This window comes from Oryza glaberrima, chromosome 4, assembly GCF_000147395.1.
Source record: "Oryza glaberrima chromosome 4, OglaRS2, whole genome shotgun sequence".
NCBI classification, from domain to species: domain Eukaryota; kingdom Viridiplantae; phylum Streptophyta; class Magnoliopsida; order Poales; family Poaceae; genus Oryza; species Oryza glaberrima.
Window position 1 is genome coordinate 29084533 of NC_068329.1, and position 21203 is coordinate 29105735.

Below are 21203 nucleotides of genomic sequence, written 5' to 3' on the forward strand. Positions count from 1 at the left end.
GTCCGATTCCCGCGTGACGGCCGTTGAGGCAGCACAATAATGTCCACGTGACCGCATCCGCCTCCGCTCTATCTGTTTCCATGTTTCCATGTGTGGTCGGGATCCCAAGCCCACGAGCATATATTATTGTTGCACAAGTCCTTCACGTTGACGGATAAAGCAAACATGCACCGATGCACGCATAAATCAATGTACAAATTGCACTGATATATGGTTCTGGCAAGAAGCACTGCCTGATCTGTATGCACAAGAAGGCAACCACTGAAAGGAGGAAGAACCATGCATCATTCAAATTTCGTTGTCGCTGCTCATCAAAATAGAGATCAATTCAATGAAATGACTGATGAAAACACGTTCCTGAGATTCGTGCAACTACAAAGCAACATTACATGCAACTCAAATCGTTCATGCAGTTGTTTCCGATTCGGTGTTCGTTTGTCGACCACGTGTTCCCATCTGTGAAGGTCTCATGACCAAAACGAGCCAGTCCCAACGTCCCAACCATGACTACTTCGTCAAGCCACTCCAAAACTAGATAATGCGGTGATGTTAGACCTACCATATAGCAGATCAGTGCAGAATTCACCTTGATTTTCATGGGTCTTTATTTTCTTCAACATCACCATAAAGAAGATGGTGAAATTTGTATTTTAATTAATTGCATAATGTAAATCTTGATTTCCTTCAAATCTAGCGTACTGAGCCCAGTCGGGAATGTTCTCGTCCTCCGCTTCATCTTCTTCCATTTCAACCCCTTGCTCATCGTGGGATGTCCAACAATTATAGCTTGGCATGAACCCCGACTCAAACAAGTGGAAATGAATAGTCCTGGATGCAGAATACTCCTTCTGGTTCTTACACTTATTGCATGGACAACGAATAAAACCGTTACGCTTGTTAGCTTCGGCCACTCTCAAAAAATAATACACTCCCTCGATAAACTCTTTGGACCACCGGTCAGCGTACATCCATTGCCGATCCATCTACATGAAATGAAAAAAAATCGTACATAAATAAATTTTTGTACAATAATGACAGTCAAACAATAATGATAAAATAATTAAAAACTCTTTCGATAAGTATACAATAATGACATATCATTACTCATACAATTAATAATTATAAAATAATTCAACAAACAATTCTTATTTTTAACAATTTTTGAAGTTCTAAACTAATAATAATGTTGTACTTCTCTTAATTTTCAATTTAGTTTGTTTTCTATTTTTTAAGATTAATTTTCATCATATTTTAAACTATGAGAATAAAATTCTTTTAAGTAAACAATAAAATTTCTATATATTCTTCTTCCCCCACACAAATTTTCTCTCTCATCAACTTACAATAAAGTTTTAGAGACAAAAAAAAAATGTGTGAAACATAGCTCCAAAAGTAATATAACAATAAAAAAAATATTGGATGATGAAGTTACTAACCTTTTAGACACCTCCGATTTGTATATAATTACTAAAAAAATTTCACATGACCTCTCTTTTTTCTTTAAGAAATTTTGAAGCTTGCTCGAGCTGGAGGAGGAAGAAGACATATATAAATGGGGGATTTTTAGTCCCGGTTGGTAAGATCCCGGAGGGCCTAACAACGTCTGACATCTTTAGAACCAGGACTAAAGATGATCTTTAGTCCCGGTTTTAAATGGATCCGGGATTATTGGGGATTTCGACCGACCGACCTGATTTCTCCAACAGTGAATCCGAACAACTTTTAGCTATAAGAGAGATGAGGCACTTCAAAATTTAAGAATTTGAATTCCATAAATATTCTGATTGGAAGCGGTAAAACTAGGGAAAAAAATAAACGAAATTGAAGGAGAAAAAAGAAGGCCTAAAGCAAACAACAAGGTCAAAAGGATCCAGGATGAGGAAAATTAGCAGCAAACCTAAATCAAAACGCAAGACCACCGCTCCACCGCTCAGCTCATCCTACTTCTTTGTGGAACGAGAACAATGCGGGATGACGTCTCGAACGCTGATGGATCATGCCCCGACACAAGGAGGTACGAGGAAGAAAAATCTGAGAAGGGCAAGCTTTAGGGATGGGGAATGCACCGAGGTCACTGCCGATCTGCCGCAATGGACGAGCTGCTCCCTCCCTGCTCACTGTCGTTGTGCCTGAGAGCATGGATCCAGAGGAGCGCCACCGCCGTCGCGCCGAGGCCGCTGCTCACCGGAGTCGCCGCCGCCTGTGCCGAGGCCATTGCCTCTCCCGCTCGACGAGGCCGAGGTCGCTACTCGTCGGGGCTGCTGCTCGCACCGGTGCTGAGGCTGTCGCCTCTCCCGCTGCTCGACGAGGCTGAGGGCGCTGCTCTCCGGGTGGTGTCACTGCCGCGGCTCGCAGGGGACGAGGCCAAGGTTGCGCTGCTCCCTCCATGGGCAGCTGCAAAAGGGGAAAAGGAAGTGGCTAGATGCAGTTGCACTGGTGGGGACTGGGGAGGAAGAATCGAGATTGGTCTTATCCTATCCCCTCTGCAGCTTTAATTTTTTTTCTCCTATATAACTCAAGTGTCAAGAGCGTTTGAGAAAAAAAAATAAAGAAATATAATCACTGCTGCTTTCTTTTTTACCTTTTGTCCACCATGTTTTTATTCTTATTCTGTCTTTATTTTCCTCTCTTTCTGCTTTGTTTTTATATTTTTATTGTCTATTTTTAAATATTTAACCTCAAATGCATAAGCTGAAAGCAATACTCATTTACAAAAAAACATAGATTTTCACTATTTAGATGTGACGTAAGCTTTTTCACGTCGTGATTTAGACGTGTCATCAATTCAACTTCATGCATTTTCTTCACATATCAATGCACGGATATATTCCCATAGTTAAATTACATAGAGTGCTCTACACAAAAGCAATCTCATCGTTCATCCGATCATTCCAACAATCGAAGCCACATGTCAAAAAGGTATGCACATGATAAATTGTTCATAAATTGCGGGCTAGCGGCTTGATGTGATGCTTGGGCATGGAGGTGGCGGTGGGGTTGGCCACGACACCGGGTGACAGGTCCGCAGCGACCAGGAGCAATGACAAGGATGTCGCGGAGGATGCCGACAGGGCCACCACAACACCGATGAAGGGTCGTTCTCCAACGTCATCCCCCAGCCTGACCAGGCAACGGGTACCGCACCTGGGCATGTAGGCGGCGGTGGGGGCAGCTGTGGCATTGGGTGATGGGTTCGCAGCGACCGGGAGCGACGACGAGTAGGGCGCTGTTGGTATTTCTTACGATCACAGATAAAATCCGCAAGCGCACGGATATCCGATGTAGCACTTCCCCTACGGAGTATTTCAAAGGTATCGAATCCAAGAGAACGTGTGTGATCCGATCTTCCTCCGGTTTATCCAAGGATATCAAGCAAATGCTGCAAGTTGAGAGCATCTCGTCCTTTGGAAATGAGTCTGTTGGCAACCGAAACAACCCGGCAATGCAGATAGGTATCTTGATGTCATCCACTATCTCTCTGTGGTAATCATCTACCGGAGCCGGGAGAGCCAGGATCTCCTGCCGGTGTGGGCTTGAACTGGTCTGTTCCTCTGTCAGTGAAATGGTAGCGTCGTCATTGACAGGCAAATTCTCCCTGTCATGGTAGTCCTCTGGTGCAGGGAGAGCCAGTATCTCCTGCTCAGGAGATTGGCTTGAGCTGCAGAGCTCATCTCTTGCAGAATTGAACTCGTCGTCGACGGGGGAGTAGCCGTCGTCTTCTGAATGTTCATCGTCCCCTGGTGCAGGAAGCGCCAGCGTCACCTGGCTGGGTGGAACTGGCTTGCTCAGCTTCTGACTCAGGGAAATCCTGGCAAGCTGAAGTGCCTGAAGAACACTCTCTATGTCCATGTTGCTTGTTGGCTGTTGATCTGGCCCTGCATCGACCTGGTTGTCGCCATGGTCATGGAAGCGTGATGAGCTCCAGTCAGAGACCTTGCTGTTCAGGGTGGCATCACTCATTGACGGGCTTCCATCTGATGGCGCTTTGATGTCACAGTAGCTTGAACATCCATCCGGATTCTCGTTTCCTTGTTCTTGATTCTTCCCTGTCATTGTGCCGGCGACATTAGAGCTTCCTTGAGACTGTGCATGACAGTGGTCGTGATGCTCCTCGTGCGCGTCACGTTGGTCGGCAGCAGCTTCTTGTCTTGATGCGTGTGATTCAGGAAGGGAATCATTCAACAGAAGGCCAGCAGAGCGGTTGTTGCTGGCGCTGGGGTGATTTTTAACGCCTGGTTTTGCCTCTTCGTTGCAATGTACCGCTTGATCCGCGAGCCTAGCATGCTCCTTGCTCTGCTCCCAACCATTTTCTATCTGGCACGCCTTATTCTCTGCCTCAACATGAACCTGAGCTCCAAAGACAAAAGTATGGGTAAAATGTCAAATTTTGAACCAAAACAACCAGGTTTCACTCATGATACTAACTAACCTGTGGGTTGCACTCTGCAGTGCATTTTGTTATTAAAAAAAACATTTTGAGAGAGCAAATTATTTATACTTATCAAGTTGGTAGTACACATTTTTGTACTGCATGTGCACTAAATTTGGTAGCATGTGGAAGTCAAGGGGAAGTTGACTCTCTCTCTGGCGTAGTTCATGGTACAAAGTTATGAGATTATATTTTTGTTGTACACATGTACTACTGCAGAAGTTGCTTCATGTGAAACATTTTCTCTGGAAGTGGAAGAATTTGGTATCACAACTCTGAGCCATTGCTGATGAGCAGAGCCGTGTGATGTTAGAATTCGACAAACAATGGCGTGTGCCAGCGTCAATGGCGGGACGGAGCTCACCTGAGCTCCTTGCGCTTGTTCTTGCGGCAGGACTGCCCCATCCGGTACTTGGGCTAGGGGTCGGAGGAGAGGAGGTAGAAGTAGCTCCTCCGGTGCTTCTGCTTGAGCTGCCTCGCCTTGCGCGGGCTCACGCTGCGGCCTTTCCACGACAGCCCGCCGCCGGGCTCGGCCGTCCCGGACAGCGCGTCCTCCGCCGCTTCGCACTGCGCCGGCGGCTGCTCCTCCCCGCGGGAGCCTGCCGTGTCGCCGTCGCTCCTCCCGTCGCGTGGGTCGTCATCCTCCTCGCCATCGTGTTCGGAGCCCGAGTCGAGCACGTCTGAGAGGTTGCGGCCGAAGCCATGTGACTCCAGAATACCCAGCACCTCCGTCGCCGCCCGCTCCGCCTGCCGCCTCTGCGCCGTCACCGCCTGGACCTGCTCCTCCAGCTCCGCAACCTAAAACCAAGTGACCCAACACATGCAATCAATGGCGCGAACGACAGCGAGAGGAGAAGGACACGGCGAGTGGGCTGCGCCTGCGCGCGGTGGCTGGCTGACCCTCTTGGCGAGCTGGTCGGCGCGCTCCTTGGCGGCGCGGGAGACGGACCGCTCGGAGAGCAGCCGCGCGCGGAGGAAGTCGACGGTCATGGCCGTGGAGTCCGCCATGCATGCGCGCGCTGTGCTGCTGGCGCTCACGCACTCCCCGAGCCCGAGCCGCGAGTGACGCTGCTGCGTACGTATGCGGCGCGCGCACTGTCACATGCCGGCGGTGTGGCTTGACCGGCGCGCGTATTAAAAACGGCTTGGTTTCCCGTGAGCCGCGCACGGCGCACACGCAGCGCGCGTCGTAGTCGCGGCCGCGGGCGCACGGCGCACCGACAGCCAAGGCCAGGGAGTACGCTACCTACGCGCGACACAAGCGCCCCGCTGCAGCACGAGGGCCATGGGCTGACGAGACCACCGCAACGGTGTAGTTAGCTAGGCTGCGCCGTCCATTTTCAAGGGAGAATGGCGATGCCTCACCTACCTGTATCGACTGATCTGCCTCCTGCCCTGTCCGGGGTCCAGTGGCATATTGTCAATTTGGCATCTTACAAAATCATCAGAGTTTGGATTTATGGTGTACTGTGTACATGAACTCCAGTAGCACTTGTTTATGGGGTAAATTCGTCGAGGAGTAGTGAACGTGGTACAGCTTTGCCATGTTCGAGCAACGCGACGAAGCCAGCAAAACTACACTCGTCTTCTCTTGTGCTACCGCCTACTGCTACTGGTGCTCCAAAAATGGCCGAGATCTCAGGCTGTCCTTGCTTGGAATCTTTCTGCTTGGATCACGAACTTCTACCGCACGGAAACATTTGAGTCTTGCAACGGTTTCGATAAGGTCATTCAAAGCAAAGTCAGCTCATCGTGCATGGAACAATACGTCTTCAAAGACCATAGCGGCAATTAGCATCGAGTAACAGATGTTTCCATTAAACAACTTTAGAATACACACCATAGCGGCAATTAGCATCGAGTAACAGATGTTTCCATTAAACAACTTTAGAATACACACATGCAGGGTGTTGAGGCCGATGATCAAGCAATGACCATGCGGCAGATTAATGCAGACCGTAACCACAATCTCAGGTACTTAAATAACGTCATACCCGGTAGGCAGGTTTACAAAACGTTTTCGTAAACGTTTTTAGCCGAAATTTCGCTCAAGAAACATCATGTCTGCTTAGTTTGACATATTCAAACAAGATAATGACGATATCTCAATCACCGCTGGCACAGCCTCTGCATCCACAGTGAACACATTCTATAACCTTCTCCTCTCTGAGATGCTTGGGGACCCGGCAGACACATGTAGTTGCAAAGTTGTGGTCTCGTGTCTGTATGCATCGAAGACAGCAAAGGCGCTCATAGCCTGGCTGAAAACACACAAAAAGAAGCAATGATACATTTGAAATAAGAATGCCTGACAAACTCTTGTGACAAAAAAGCATCTTCAGCATTTGCATCTAAAAAGTGACTGAAAACTTTGACAGTTGAATTCGTCACGTACATGTCTCACAGTATTCTTAGGGCAATTTAGGCCCCTCGCAGACAAGTATATAAAGTAGTAATATGGAACATAAGTATTGCATCCCTCCCAAATCTGCCAACTTTTATCAGATGTCCAGGAAAAAATATATATACCATTGGGTGTTAGAAGTCTATCCATGATTTGATTTCTGGTTACATCAGCTGCTAGTGTGGCAATAAAAATACATAGCAGAAAATACATAAACATCTTTAGTCAACTGCCTTTTCTTTTTGCTCCCAAAATCTTATTTTTCATGGTACACCCATATAAGAGAGTATATAGTCCATAAATCCCCACAAGTCACTCATGCTGCATTATTTCACTATTTCCTGTGGTTCATTGCATGAAATCCAATAAGGCACTACTCAACTTTGACATACAGCTATTAATCGCAGGTTCATACATATAGATTATATTCTAAACAAGATTTATGATGTGTCATGTCAAACTGGATCAGTATGTGATAGCTTAACCCAATATAATGGATTTACTGCAAGAAATGGTAGGGTGCGGTTAGTTTAATGTTTTATTTTTCATAGTACAAGTACAAAAAAGTATGGTCAGTTAAGTTACATTCTAAGCATGGGAAAAAAAGTGAGAAACTTAACGGTGTATCCAGGGTCTATGGCTGGGTCTATGGCTTCATCTGAATCATCTTTGTACACAAGTTAATTAAAGTCTTAAAGATTATACAAGGTGGATAAGGCATCTTACTAAACTTGCACAGAGTATAAGGAATGATGGGCACTTGCAAATCATGGGTCAAATACTAACCTTTTTCCACTTTGCAATCAGATTACGGTCTGCATAACCCTGGTCCAGGCAAAACTCATACAACTCTTTTGATATCTCCTTCCTTCTGTAATAAAGATCATATATGTAGCGACTTCTTTGATGGGAAATACGGAAAATTGGCCAGAGGGCTTCGCACTTTCTCTTCCCATCATGCGTGTCATTTTCAGCTGCATGAGTAGATGATATTAGTATCCATATAAGAGCAGAAGTATCAATAAACATCTGAAAGGGGAGCATATGTCATACCTTCCCTCATTTTGGCATCCAACTCACGGATAGTTGGTTCAATAAGCTCCCATCCTCCAGGATATTTGACACGGCTTGTCTTTATTTTAGGCATGTTCTCTCAATGAACGTCGAGGGGCTAAAGCTTGCAAAGAAACCCTGAGGACATAGAGTAGGTGTAAGATTCACAATGCAAAACATTTACACGGTCAGGCTCTTCCATCGAACTCAAGAGATTATAAGAACATAATGGACACTACACACTATTACATAGAATTTAGCCCCGCATTGAAGCCTTACATCAGATATGCTATATATTCCTTACTATAAAAGAACTGTGTTGAACACAAATAACACAATTTAAACAGGTATTTTGCATCTTCAGGCTAACAGTCTTATCGAATCATGATTTAACCCTATTTTGCAAGTACAAAATATGTGCACCTCGAATCGGTGAATGGACGGTCTAATACATAAAGAACTAATCGACACGATGATAAAAATCGCGGAAAAGGTTCCCCAAACCCTAGGCTACTCGGAAGAATTTTTTTTTGAGGGAATACTCGGAAGAATTTCGTCCCAATAACCACATACGCGAGAATTTCGTCCCAAGGAGGAGACGAATTGAACGGATCCAATAAACAGCGAGGTAGAAACTACTAAAATATCCAGCGAATCATCTTCAGGCAAAGAAAAAAAAACAAAATCAGAATTATGGAACGGAAGACGAATAATAACCTCTTGGCTTGGGCGGCCTTGCAGTCGCCGGATGGAAGTTGTGGCGCGCGGGGAGCGGCGATCCAGAGGGGGCGCGCGTCGTCCGCGCCGCTGGTCTGCGCTGCGCTCCGGTCGAGCAAAGACGGCCGGGTTTGGAGTTTGGACCGGAGCTATCAGCTATATGTCGAGATTCTTTTTCCCCTCCTTTTTGTTTTTTGAGAGGAGCTATGCCGGTTTCACGGTTTTCTCCTCTGGTAGGAGTAGTATTTGCTACATGGGCCTCAAGAATCAAAACGGGACACCAACTATGCTGAAATCCAATTGGGCAAACGAGGGTTGGTTTGGTTTGTAGCTCAACTTTGCTAAGGGTGTGTTTAGTTCACGCTAAAATTAAAAGTTTGGTTAAAATTAGAACGATGTGATGGAAAAGTTGGAAAGTTATGTGTGCAGGAAAGTTGATGTGATAGAAAAGTTAAAAGTTTGAAGAAAAAATTTGGAACTAAACTCGGCCTAAGTCAATATTTATGCAATGTTAAACAATAGTCTATATGTTTGATTTACTAGCAAAATGCCCGTGTATTGCAACGGATGAAAACAATATAATTTTATAATTTTAATAATTAATCGGTCACATGGTAAATCATCCATTTCAATCATTGACACTTAATAAATAATACATGAAAATATTTAGAAATACATCAACATCATTGTTTATTAATAATATTTTTCATTTAATAATTTTACCTTGCATTTTATTATGTTCTCACTTATATATAAATCTATATTTTTCTTTAATTTTATGTATGAATCGTACTTAAAATTTATAAAAATATTGAATTCATATTGTTTCTAACATTCTATTGTTATCAGATTGTACTTGGCATATATCATTTTGTTTTTTTATTCTAAACTATAGTTAATTTGAATTTATTAATTACCTAATTTAAATATCTATATTACTAGTCTAAATTATTTTTAAAATTAAAAATATTAAAATATTATAGATATATCACAATGTTTTAGGGACGGGAAGACAAAGTACGTTCAATGGTTTCAATTTATAACCTGATAAAGAAAGAATGTTAAATTAGATTCATGCCAAGTGGCACAAATGTCTTAGAAAATTTATAACCTGATAAAGAAAAAAAGTTAAATTAGATTAATGCCAAGTGTCACAGTATGTCCTTTAGAAAATTTTGTGGAATAAAAATTACTTATAAGAATATACCTTGATAAAAAGATATTTTGTGTGACTATGGGTAGTTTGTGGTCTAGATTCTTCTTAAGAAATTTATGTGAGTTTGGATGAGTACAAATTATGTGAGCTTACATTTTTCGTTCTAAGGGTGTTTGGATGAGATTCAGTAACCAAATTACATATGCTAAAAACGGAAATCAAAATTAACAACTTGAAAGTAGGTGGAGCTGGGCAGAGGCAGATCTAACCCTGTTTCGGTTGAACCCCCAAACTTTTTGAGGGATAACGCAGAATACCTGATGAGGTGTGGGTAGGGAGGGATGCTCACCGGCGAGCGACGATGCGGTGGAAGAAGGAGGACGCCGGGCGCCACCTCTGCTCGCAGGATGGGGATCGGCGCAAGCGGCGGGCGAGGAGACGAAATTCGAGGCCGAGGCCGGATGGGATGGATTAGGATGCTCACCGGTGAGCGAATGAGGCGGGAGCAGGAGGACGCCGGCGCCACCTCTGCTAGCAGTATGGAGATCGGCGCCAGCGGCAGGCGAGGAGACGGGAGTCGAAGGCGGCGGGCGAGGAGACGGGACGGATTGGGGAGGCGGAGGTTATGCACGCGGTGTCGCCTGCCTATGGGTCATATGCACAGGCCCATGAGGCTGGAGTTTTTTCATCTCCCAAAAAAGTTCATCTAAGGTCCCTTATCTTATCTTGTCGTTGAGTTTTAATCGACCCTGAACCCCTAATCTTGCAAAACGGATTACGGATCACTTTTAATCCAGTATTGCTTTCCGGTTTTGTTGACGTGGTGGCTGAGTCAGTGTAGAACCCACGTGGACCCCACAAGCTAACCAACAATCTTCTGCCACCTCACTCCCCTCTACTCCGATCTCAACCCAAACCTCCAGGGCATTCGCCAATGGGTGGGGAGAAGGGTGTCGGTCGGCGGGGAAAAGCTCGACGGCGGAGGCCGCCAGCTGACGTGGCTCCCAATGACCGGGAGCGCTCACGTCATGGACTTGCGCACGTGCGGGGTGTGGCGTGGGTCCCAACTACAACTGCAATGTCGTCTTCACCGGCACGCGTGAAGGCTGGGGCTTCCGCCTCATCACGCTGGCCAAGCTCCTATCCCGGGCTTCCGCCTCGTCACGATGGCCAGCTCCTATCCCCCAAGCTCATAGTCGCCCCCATCGAGCGGCTCAAAAGCCGATGTGTTCAGGTGTCCCCGAGCTTCGCCTCTCCTTCACAGAGGCGAACGCGCGGCTCCGCCGCATCGTCTTCGAGGTCAACTCCATCTACTCCACGTTGCGGTCGCATCGTCCTCGATGCATGCGCCCTTTTCCCCAACGCTTGCCACCGCCAAGCTTCTTGTTCGCTACCAGCCTTCTCCCCACCCATCGCCAGGTGCCGTCGTCGGGCTTCTACCTACCACCGCCGCCCAACAACCACCACCCTTCTCCCTGCTGGTCACCGGTCACCACACACCTCTCTCGCGGTTCAGCGTCTGGCGTCTTCTTCGCTTGCATGCACGAGCACTCATGCAGTCAGTGGTGCTCGCGAGTATGCTTAGGCGTCGCAACGTACTCCATCTCCCAACTCTTGGAGATCCTCTCGCCAATCCCGACGGTGTGGCTGACATGCGACCATGATGTGGAGCAATAAAGTACCTCGTATTTTACCTTCAGCTTCTGGCTGTCTCGCAATACCTTCTACAGCTTGTCCTGCAGCAGTACCTTGACCAACTCCAGGCCCAATAGAAGCAAGCCCTACGGCCAATCCAGCAGCAATTAGTGGAATGCCTAGTTTGACTAGTTGGTTCAGTAGCAGAAACAACTTATTTCCCCGAAAAAGACCTAGCTTCTTGGACAGCTCAATCCGGTGCAGCAGGAACAAATGAAACGACTAGTGGTCCTCGGAACCCTACCCGAGCTTATATTCCTTGCTTCAACGCCCGCGCCTTCCGTGGAAAAGTACTAGTGCTTCTTATGGAGCAAGAAAACGGATGCGCGTGCTAACGCTTTCGCGCTAGTGCGCTCACCCCGTTGCTTGTTGGGCACTGAACACTTTTCAAGATCTGGTTTTGATAGGACGAAGATTTTTCACTTTCGTGAAGGTCATTCTGAGGTGGAATCGAACCACTATGTTAGGATTTAGAGTCCAACGTGCAAAGCTAAAGAGGATTTCAAGTCCCCCGCCCACCAGAATCTAAAGATTGCTTTATTTTTATACGATTTATTGAGTTAACTAAAAAGCTGGTTCGTTCCATAGAGATCAGACTTAGAAAAGGAAGCTCTGCTAAAAGCTAAATCGCTAATAAGTTCAAACATCAAAGGTACCTGTCTACATCTACCTACCCGAAGCTACTAAAACATCATCAACAACAACATCGGAAACTAGATGAATAATTGAAACAATCGGGTTGAATGGAATTATCTCGAGGCTATTATGCGCAAGCTTGGTTTCCACCAGGTGGAAAAGGTGATGAAATGTGTGACGTCGGTCTCTTTTTCGGTGCTTTTCAATGGTGGCCAACTGGAGAAGTTTAAGCCAACAAGAGGCATCCGTCAAGGTGACCCTATCTCCCCATAGTAAGGCAGCCAATAGTACCCTAACTTAAGAAGTTCTCTTAGCTAGCGCATGTCCATTAATGTGACCACCGCATGCTCCTGCATGAGTTTCATGAATGGTTTGTTTTTGAATCCATTCTTTTTTAGGTATACTATCTTGCAAGAAAGGAGCTCGCAACAAAACGAGAGCTTTTTGATAGCCCGTTCACTCGACTACCACGCTTAGTAAGTCTGTCTGCAGGGATGGGAATGGCGTAGTCTGTCTGCCCTTCTTCGTAAGCAACTGGAACTATCAAAAGTCAATGTCAATTGGCCTTCTAAAGGCTATAGCCCTATTTCTTTTGAAAAAACGAATTTCGAGTTTTGAAGAAGGCATGCCTCCAAGAAAGCCACTCCGCTTAAAGAGTCCTAATTCCTATCCGGTCTACATTCACTATTCTTCATAGGCACTGCGCTGGGTCGGTAGGTTGCTGTTTTGACTTTTTTCTTCTTGCTTTAATCCAGTCGCTTGATAGGACTTCCCGTAACCCGAAAAGGTTGGTTCTTCCCCTACAACCCCTACCCCTCCAAGGCAGTACTCTTCATCGACAAATCTGAATGTCTCGATCCGAGTTGAGACCCACCTACAGAAATTGATCCATCAACGGCTTTTTTCTATAGTGGCAGGAAGTCTCCAACTCTTCGATATGCGCTAGCTAGGTAATCCCTTTACTTAATCTGATATGGGATCTCTTGCTACCAGAAAGGAATTGAACTGGCTTGCCCGGAAAGAATGGATTGCTACCCTTGGAGAGCTAATGGTACTGGACTGATAGCGCACTGATTGAACCGACCCCGGACGTACCACTGGGGAACCTGTGGCTGGAGAGAATCTCTCGCGATGGAAAGAAATAAATCGAATCTAGAAAGACACGTTTTACCTATGACTGCCATTTGTTCGCTTTTATCTATCGTATTGGATAGAATTCAAGTCCCTTACCGTATTCATCTATTCCCTCTCGTTTCAATCGAGTTGACCTCGGATTCTAAAGCAACCCACGGGCATAAGCAAAGAAGTTATCAAGCTTTTGGGATAGCAAGTTATTTCTAGGGTAAAGGCAAACAAGCTAACAGTCTAAGGCTAAGTCCCTAGAGTTCCAGTTTTAATAGTCCCATTCCTCCTGCCTTCCGCCGACCTGCGGCCTTATCATAGTAGCCCTTCTTTCTTGCCAGTGAGATAGTTACTACGAAGTCTGCATCGGGAGAATGGGAATAACGATCTTTTATATGATACGGAAAGCGAAGAGAATAGACTGCTACATACTAAGTTGGTTATTCGTAGATTTTTACCTTCTTGGAAAATAGGAATGGGGATTGGCAGGGCATCTACTATCAACTAGTTACTTGGGCACCGGTGATACACCCCAGGATACCTTACCTATTTAGACATTTATGCGTCGCTGCGCGCCTTCCCAACGAGCCAAAACTATGCCTAGGCCTCGGGCTTAGGAACTATACTACAACTAGTTTTGTATAGAAAACCCAGAAATACCCATATTCCTTTAACCTTCACAAAGAAGTTCGTTAGCTCCCCCTATGTCATACTCCTAAAGAAGTTGTAATAAAATGTGCTGATCCAGATAGATCAAATCCTGATTACGACTTCTTCATTCGGTTTGTAGCCATACCGTATAGAGTTCCAAATGCCTTTTTTTGGAAGTAACTAGATTCAAGCAAGCATCCTAGCAAAACGATCTTTTGACAATTGGCTCTGCCCAACACTAGGACTGACTGACTTTATACAGAGATAGAAAAGGCAGCAATCCAAGCTCTTTTTGAATCGGATATTGGATAGGCTAAGCTAGGTGTAGCCCGCTTTCTCTACGGTTTTGCTGAACTTGTCAAGCCCGGGGGGCCTTTAGGGAATTTTGGAGAATGATAGATTCTAGGATAACACTTTCTAAGGTTGAAAGGGATGGCATGGGTTAAGCATCTGACTTTGGACCTTCGAGCTAAGTTATTTAATAAGGTCCTACTAATTAATTGGAAATCCTTTTTACAAATCTCCTCCTCAGAGCGCCCTGTAACCTTACCTTTTCTGAATGGTACACCTTATTTAAGACATTCAGAATAGAAGAAGAGCAGTCGTCGATTGATTGAAAGTGGATTGACGGCATTCATCAGTTGATTGAAAATGGACTTTTCTTTTATGATCGAGCGAGGTCCCTTTTGGGCTTAAAAGTCCTTTGAGCCGTGGAATCCCTTTTGTCTTGATTTAGGAGAATAGGCGCATTGCTTAGGTTACGTGGTTTGAGCAATCTGCAGGAAGTTTATTTTTTTCTTTATTATATATACCATTCATATTTATTATTCTATATACCATTCATATTAAAGTAAGACGGATAGGGCATATTTGACTAGGAAGCAAGCAAAGCTAGTCCCTCCATACCAGCTAGCAGTCTTGTTTAGGGAGTCTCCTTCTTTACTGAGTAAGGTTCCCGGGTGCCTATGCGATTATTAAGGCAGGGTGCTACTGTACCAGTAGTAGAGTGGCTTGAATCAAATCGTTTGTCTAGAGAGGGTGTAGCGATAACCAAAGCTGACTGTACTAGAAACTTTAGATCCTGTATAGGCAACTGGCCTTAGAATAGTGTCTTGAACTACAGGACAGGAACGACCCATAATCATTGACGAAGAAGGCTTGGAAAAGGATAAAACATATTGAAGAGAAGCTTTCACAAAGGCCAATAGCCGATAGCAGATGTCACTAGCCTTAACTTCTTTATCTACTTGAAAGCTGATGAGAGTACGGCTTTCTTAAAGGAAGTGTCCGTCCCTATGATATTATATCATAGTAAAGAGCCCTTGGATTCGCCTTTTTCCGTAAGCCTAAAGGCAAGGGAAGCTCTTCGTCGAGCTTCTTATCCATTGAAAAAGACAGACTTCAACTTTAAGACTAAAACCTGCCCCTTTATTATTATTAGTAAGTAAGATAGGTTGCTTGAGCCAATCCTTAAATCGTGGGAGGAAAAGGCAAAAAAGTGAGCCCACCCGACTAAAGGAACGGAGAAATTCTGAACTTCAATAATCGAAGAGTGGTCGTAGGTGAGCCCACCCCAGGCAAATCCACTTATCGTTATCTTGCTCCTGGTCAAGCTTCCGTACCCGCTCCTTTCCGTGGGCTTTCTTTCTGCTTTAACTTGTTCCTTTTCTTGCTTTCAGGAAGTCGTCTTTGACGAGGGCCCCTTGATAGCCGGTCTTCATTGCCAATGAGAAAGAAAGGCTCCTGCTTGTGTGCTTAGTCTAGCCTTGCAAGCAACCTCTTCCTACCAGAGGACTACCATATACCGATCCTTGCTGTTACCGCAAATCGATCAATTCGTTACTTTTCATCGGAAGAAGTAGCACGCAACTCGGAAAGAAAAACCTCTGATGCTCCTTTTTTCTTAATGATGCAACTAATGTAATGCCTAGAACTGATCGATTGCAAGCCCGGATATTCGATTCCTAACAGAACAACTCATGTGTGAAGTAGATAGATAAGTAGAGTTGCTTTCGCTTTGTTAACTTACGTAAGGTTGCGTAAGATATGTGAATGTAGTTACGTGAGCTTGCTTGCCTCACTTTCCTAATATATTGTTGACAACGCTTGCAATAGGGCGTAGTGTTGCGCTGGGTCGTCTTGTTCGGAAGCTGATTGAGAAAATATGCAGGCACAAATTGGATGCGTAAACCTTGGACTCATCATAGCTATGCTATGGCTATGTACTAGTTGACGAGCTTGCCTCCAGTACTTGATAGAAGCCCATGACTCTCTATCTGAAAGTGGTCTTGGCCGTAAGCCGATAGGCGTAGTTGTAGCGAAGCGGCGTATATCGTAGTTGTTCGGATAGCAAGCTACCTGACGTGATAAGGCTACTAGTGCCCTCCACTCGTGCCTACTTTCACTAACCTATAGCTATTGCATGCAAGCTCAATCTTCTATCTCGCATTGCTACATGCTCGAAACAGCCAATTCGCTCGTATAGCTAACGCAACCTATAGAGTTTGGGGAGTGCTGCTATTCTTTCCAAATGGTCTCTGAGTGCGGTCTGTCAATTCCTGTTGTAGAAATCTGAGGAGAGGAGGAAGAAGAGTAGACTTACTACTTTTGCAAATCAAAAAAAGAATTTAAATAGACATCAATCATCTAATCTGAATTCTTTGACAATTAATAGATACCTATCATAGAAAAACCTTTCTCCAAGGAAGCTTGCTTCTTGTTCCAGATTTGATCTGATCCTAAAATAGGTTACTTTGCTTTCCGCTCTATCGGAAAACGTTCTAACGTATTGATTCCGTAATTCTATTTCAAAAAAGAGTGAGACTCAATCTCCTTATGCCATCCCACGCTACCGAAGCAGACTCGCTCCGTCTATGTGTCCTGAACCCGAAGATAGAGACCCCAGCTAGACCTATTTAGTTTAGTTGCCTCAGGTGAGCTGAACTACCAGAACTAGTTCTTTACAACTCGTGCCCCGGAGCCCTCTATCTAGAATAGCTCTCTCTAGATTTCCCAGAAATGTTACCAGAATAAGTTACAACTGACTATATCTTCTTTTCCCAGCGACGCGCCCTCCCACTAAGCTCTCAACCAATCCAGGTTAAGAAAAGAAAGAACCAATGGAATAGTTGCGAATAGATCAGTCAAACCTCATCAAGTCCAGGTTTTGTAGGCAGGTATCCGGATAGGTTTATGGTTGGAAGAGATAGACACGAACGGATAGCCTTGTATGTATCGGTATGAACAGTGTTCAGGTTTAGGAAGAGTAATTTGAACAGAAGGGCTAGCTGTGCTTATTCCGACAAGGCTGAACATGAGTTGCTCTCAAAGGACTTGACTTCTGAAATCTCTATTCTACGTTTTTCAACTAATCCACACGAGAAAATCCTATCTTTCAAGCTTTCTCTCACTAACTTCGCCAATTGTCCTTCGCTCCAGATGGTCAATGTCTTCAGACTAGCCATCAGCCCTTGGCTTCTGTACCCTTCAAATGCAAATAAATAAAAATAAAGAATTTCAGCACGCACATCCGTTTTCTTGCTCGAAAAAATGATTCAATCTGACTTTATCGGTATTCTGGATTGAGTAAAAAAGGGATATATGAAGTTCAAGGCCTTGCCAAAACCGTCATGGCCCTATTATGTATAGGCCGTACAAAGCCAATAGCGAATAACAAACTCTTTCCTGCTCCCTCGACCCTAATTAACTCCCATCCTGCCAAGCCTCAGCTGCCAGCGCATTGTATCTAAGCACACTGTGGCAAATTGATACAAGTAGCTAAAGATCTCGCATCCGACATCCCCGGCCGAACGGTTAGGCAACACTAGGGCGCTTGGGTCCAAATTCCGTTTACCAAACAAGATGTCGAGAGGCGAACTCTGTAATTCCCCCCCAGCAAAAGTGATAGCAGCTGTAGCATCCGTGTGGAAGAGGGTAAGCTTTCGGCAACACCTTTTTCAGATTGGAAAGGATGAATACTTGTGTTGGGTCCTACAGACCAGGATAGCCTCAGATCAAAACCTAAATGTGCCAGGGGTTGATCATAGAAGCCAGGGCAATAAGTATTCAGGAATTTGAGCGCTTATGTAGCTAATAACTCTGCCACCTGAATACTTGATTCATTAAGGTCGTCACCCAATACCCGGAAATCTCTATCGTTTTCTTTGTCTGTTAAGCTTCACAGGGTTGGGACTCCCTAAATCAAACTGCAATCGCTGTTTATCAACCACTCACGACGACACCGAGATCTTCGACTTAGCTCCCACAGGTCCCGGGGCGGAAGATAACGAAAGGGAGACAAAGTCCTAACTAAATCAACACACAATAACCTCAACCTTCTACCATCCATCATATCAGTCGAGTCGAGGAGATTCGTTCTTATCTATAGATAAGGCAAGAGAGAACTTATGACCTCGCGGATGGAGAGGGATTCGAACCCCCGGTATTCCTATCAATACTTCGGTTTTCAAGACCGACTCTTTCAACCGCTCAGACATCCATCCCTGCGCTCGCCCGCCCTATCTATCTGCGCGCTGGCAGGTAGGGGCAATTCTATGTGATTCGCTATGCTTGCTTGCGCTCCACCCCGTAAGCTGACTCTATTGCCTAGCGGTTAGCGACACTTTTCCGGTAGTACGAATCGCTACGCTTCGCTTCTTTTTCTTTCTATATGCTAATATGCACCGTCGGTTGCTGCGCTCCCTGCGGGTAATAGCAAGAGAGTGAAGAACGAACGATCATCAGTCAGCAGTGAATGAGTCCGACTCGAGTTCGTGAGTCAAAGGCGTGGCAAGAGAGCGAGTTCGACTCGCGAACGACCCGCAAGTGAAGGACCGATCCTTTAACGCCAGTACTGTTGCGAGACTGGTACTTGGGGGCTCACGAGCAACATATAGACTAAGGTTGCCCATCACTCCCTCGCTCCTTTTTGAAGGTCCACCGCTCCCCCTTTCTTTAAGCATCTATCCCGGCTTGCATTTTGGGGTGAGTACTACAGTTCCTCTATAATCACACAGAACGCCCAGCTTCGTAGAGCTGCTCTCTCCCCAGTCCACAGCAAGGTGTGGAATCTGGATCTACAGTGTGTTCTGACTCTATTGGATCAAGTCAGATACTAAGCCTTCTACTACTACTTAGGTACTTAGGAGAGAAAATGCTATATTTCATAGATTGGACTCTCTTACTGTGTTTTTCTCAGGGCAGTTCCCGAGCCGGGTTCCCTGGATCCATTCTGACCTAATTGGATGAATGAAGAAGGAGGCGAGCAGATACGACGGCCTCTTTTTAGCCGAATAAAGCCGGATCTACTACATAGGGAAAGATTAAGAAAGCAAGAGCAAACCTACTCTACTATCGATTCAAAAGGTAAACTGCCCCCAAAGACTTTATCAATGAATGGATCAAAGAAGGAGGCTCTATCTATGTCATCGTATATAATAAGGGAAGAAGCCCGCCCCTGATCGAAGAATGAAGAAGCTAGCCCGGGTAGACTTTAAGAGCTCTTGCTCTGCCTATCCCTATCGCTCTGCCTTCTTTCCCCTCGCCACTGTAAGGAGTGATTTGTTTGGACAAAGCCGACCAGGAATCCAACTGAACGACACGAGTTACTCTCCCGAGCCTCCTCTTTATTCAGAAATGAAACCAAGCCATCTGATCTAACCTTAGGAAGGCGGTATGGATTGACTATAACTAACCAAAGCGAGTGAGTGGGATATTGTGATACTAAGAAAGGAAGCAAATGTCTCAATCTGGCCAACAATACCATTTACATCAGTCGGCATGTTCTCTGCGACGAATCTACATTTCCTTTTCAATCTGTGCCTTAAACTACACCCACTACTTACTCCACTTCAACATCTTCTCATACAACTCTTCCAGTCATCTTCTCAGTCTCTGCTTCTCCTCTTAATTCCTCTCGTCCACCTCCTCCTTCCCCATGTCCTTAACACTCTCAACAACCGACACACTCTATGACCACTCGAACCACAGATCGCACTATGAAACCTCAGAAATTCCCTGATTTCATTGCCTACTCATCTACCCTGCATCCATTGCCTCCTTCCAATCAAAAGACTAAACCAACATGTTATTCAGGGGCTGTTAAACATCCACAGTGGCGCTCTACTATGGCTTCAGAGATTTCAGCTCTTGCAAATAATGGCACTTGGGTACTGGTACCACCTAGTCCTAACTACAATATAATTGGTAGGTTGTGGGTTTACAAAACCAAACGCAAGTCCGACGGTACGATTGAGCGGTACAAAGCGCGTTTAGTCGCCAAAGGGACTACTCAGGAGGATGGTGTTTCGTGATTCATTGAAGCTACTCCCAGATTCTTTAAGTTCTTTAGGTCAAAGTCTCTGCCCAGAGCTCGGCAGTAAAGGTGAAGTAGATCATACGTCTGTAGTTATGGATAATTTCGCGTCTAGGAAGAGGGAATTGGTAGAGAAGCAGGACATATTGGGTGGTATTATGCTGATCAAAATATCTATTGGAGTCTTTACGAGCTTTATATTACTACAAGGATGATGACCTTGTCTTCTCTAGCGCTAACCATCTTTAGGAAGGATTATTATGATGAGATGAGTACACCTATAGCAATTCCTCATAGGACTGCTGATGAGTTTCTTCGTAGGGGAGACTATGGAGGTCATGCGGATGTGTATAAGCTGTGAGAATTTTTTCTATTATGACGTTCGCTCTCTGTATCCGTTTATAATGAAATCATCCCCAATGCCGATAGGTGCAGCTAAATGGGATGGTAATTTACAGGGAGAGGAACTGTATGGCTTTCTCGAGGCATATGTGGACTGTCCTGAAACAATGAATAAGCCATTCCTTCCATATCGATCATAAAAAAGACTGGATTGCTTATTTTCCCCGGTTTATCGGAGTTTACTATTTAGAGAAACTTCAATATGCTGATATATTTGGATATAAAGTCAGACCTCTTCGTGGCTATCTCTATGATAAGGGTGATGGTTTATTCGATAACCACATGGCCCCTTTTCCCTTTAACGCAACTAGGTAACAATACCTCGTTACCTGTTGCTGTCCTTTTTAAACCCGTGGGAAACTTCATCATCAAGTGAGAGGTGGAAACTACAGCTTCGATTGCATTCAGCCTTCCTCGTCCTAATATTGCATGATAGGCCGGCGTCCACCACCATTGACGGTCGCTATGGCCACATTCGGAGACTTCCAAAACTGAACTGGAAGATGGTACCCAAAGCTTATAAGGTTTAACTGGTAAAGCTTATGAGAGAAGTTCGAACTTGGGACAAGATTTTATCGTCTCGTTCGAGAACTTCTTTATGCAAGAAATGGGCTACCCGTGTCGA

At 45.1% G+C, this 21203-nt stretch overlaps 1 protein-coding gene, 1 long non-coding RNA gene, 1 other non-coding gene and 1 pseudogene across 5 annotated transcripts; all 4 read right to left on the minus strand.

Annotated features, from left to right (window-relative positions):
• Positions 1-293: 293 nt before the first annotated feature.
• On the minus strand, positions 294-2470 carry LOC127769560 (uncharacterized). The gene is made up of 2 exons (XR_008016816.1): positions 2067-2470; positions 294-983 (listed from the first exon to the last, which is right to left on the minus strand). It is a non-coding gene; the product is annotated as an uncharacterized LOC127769560 (long non-coding RNA).
• A 198-nt stretch (positions 2471-2668) lies between these two features.
• Positions 2669-5791, minus strand: LOC127770952 (uncharacterized; annotated as a pseudogene).
• A 449-nt stretch (positions 5792-6240) lies between these two features.
• Positions 6241-10393, minus strand: LOC127769406 (protein BUD31 homolog 1). Of its 3 annotated transcripts, none has more exons than XM_052294990.1 (5): positions 10109-10393; positions 8604-8892; positions 7887-8024; positions 7620-7807; positions 6241-6690 (listed from the first exon to the last, which is right to left on the minus strand). In XM_052294990.1, exons 3-5 carry the CDS (start codon positions 7978-7980, stop codon positions 6535-6537), a joined length of 438 nt encoding a protein of 145 aa, XP_052150950.1. In that variant the 5' UTR covers positions 7981-8024; positions 8604-8892; positions 10109-10393; the 3' UTR covers positions 6241-6534. The 3 variants fall into 3 exon arrangements, with proteins under 3 accessions (XP_052150950.1, XP_052150951.1, XP_052150953.1); XM_052294991.1 differs by having other exon boundaries at positions 8604-8966; XM_052294993.1 differs by lacking the exon at positions 8604-8892.
• A 7885-nt stretch (positions 10394-18278) lies between these two features.
• Positions 18279-18365, minus strand: TRNAS-UGA (transfer RNA serine (anticodon UGA)). The gene has a single exon. It is a non-coding gene; the product is annotated as a tRNA-Ser (tRNA).
• Between the last annotated feature and the right edge of the window lie 2838 nt (positions 18366-21203).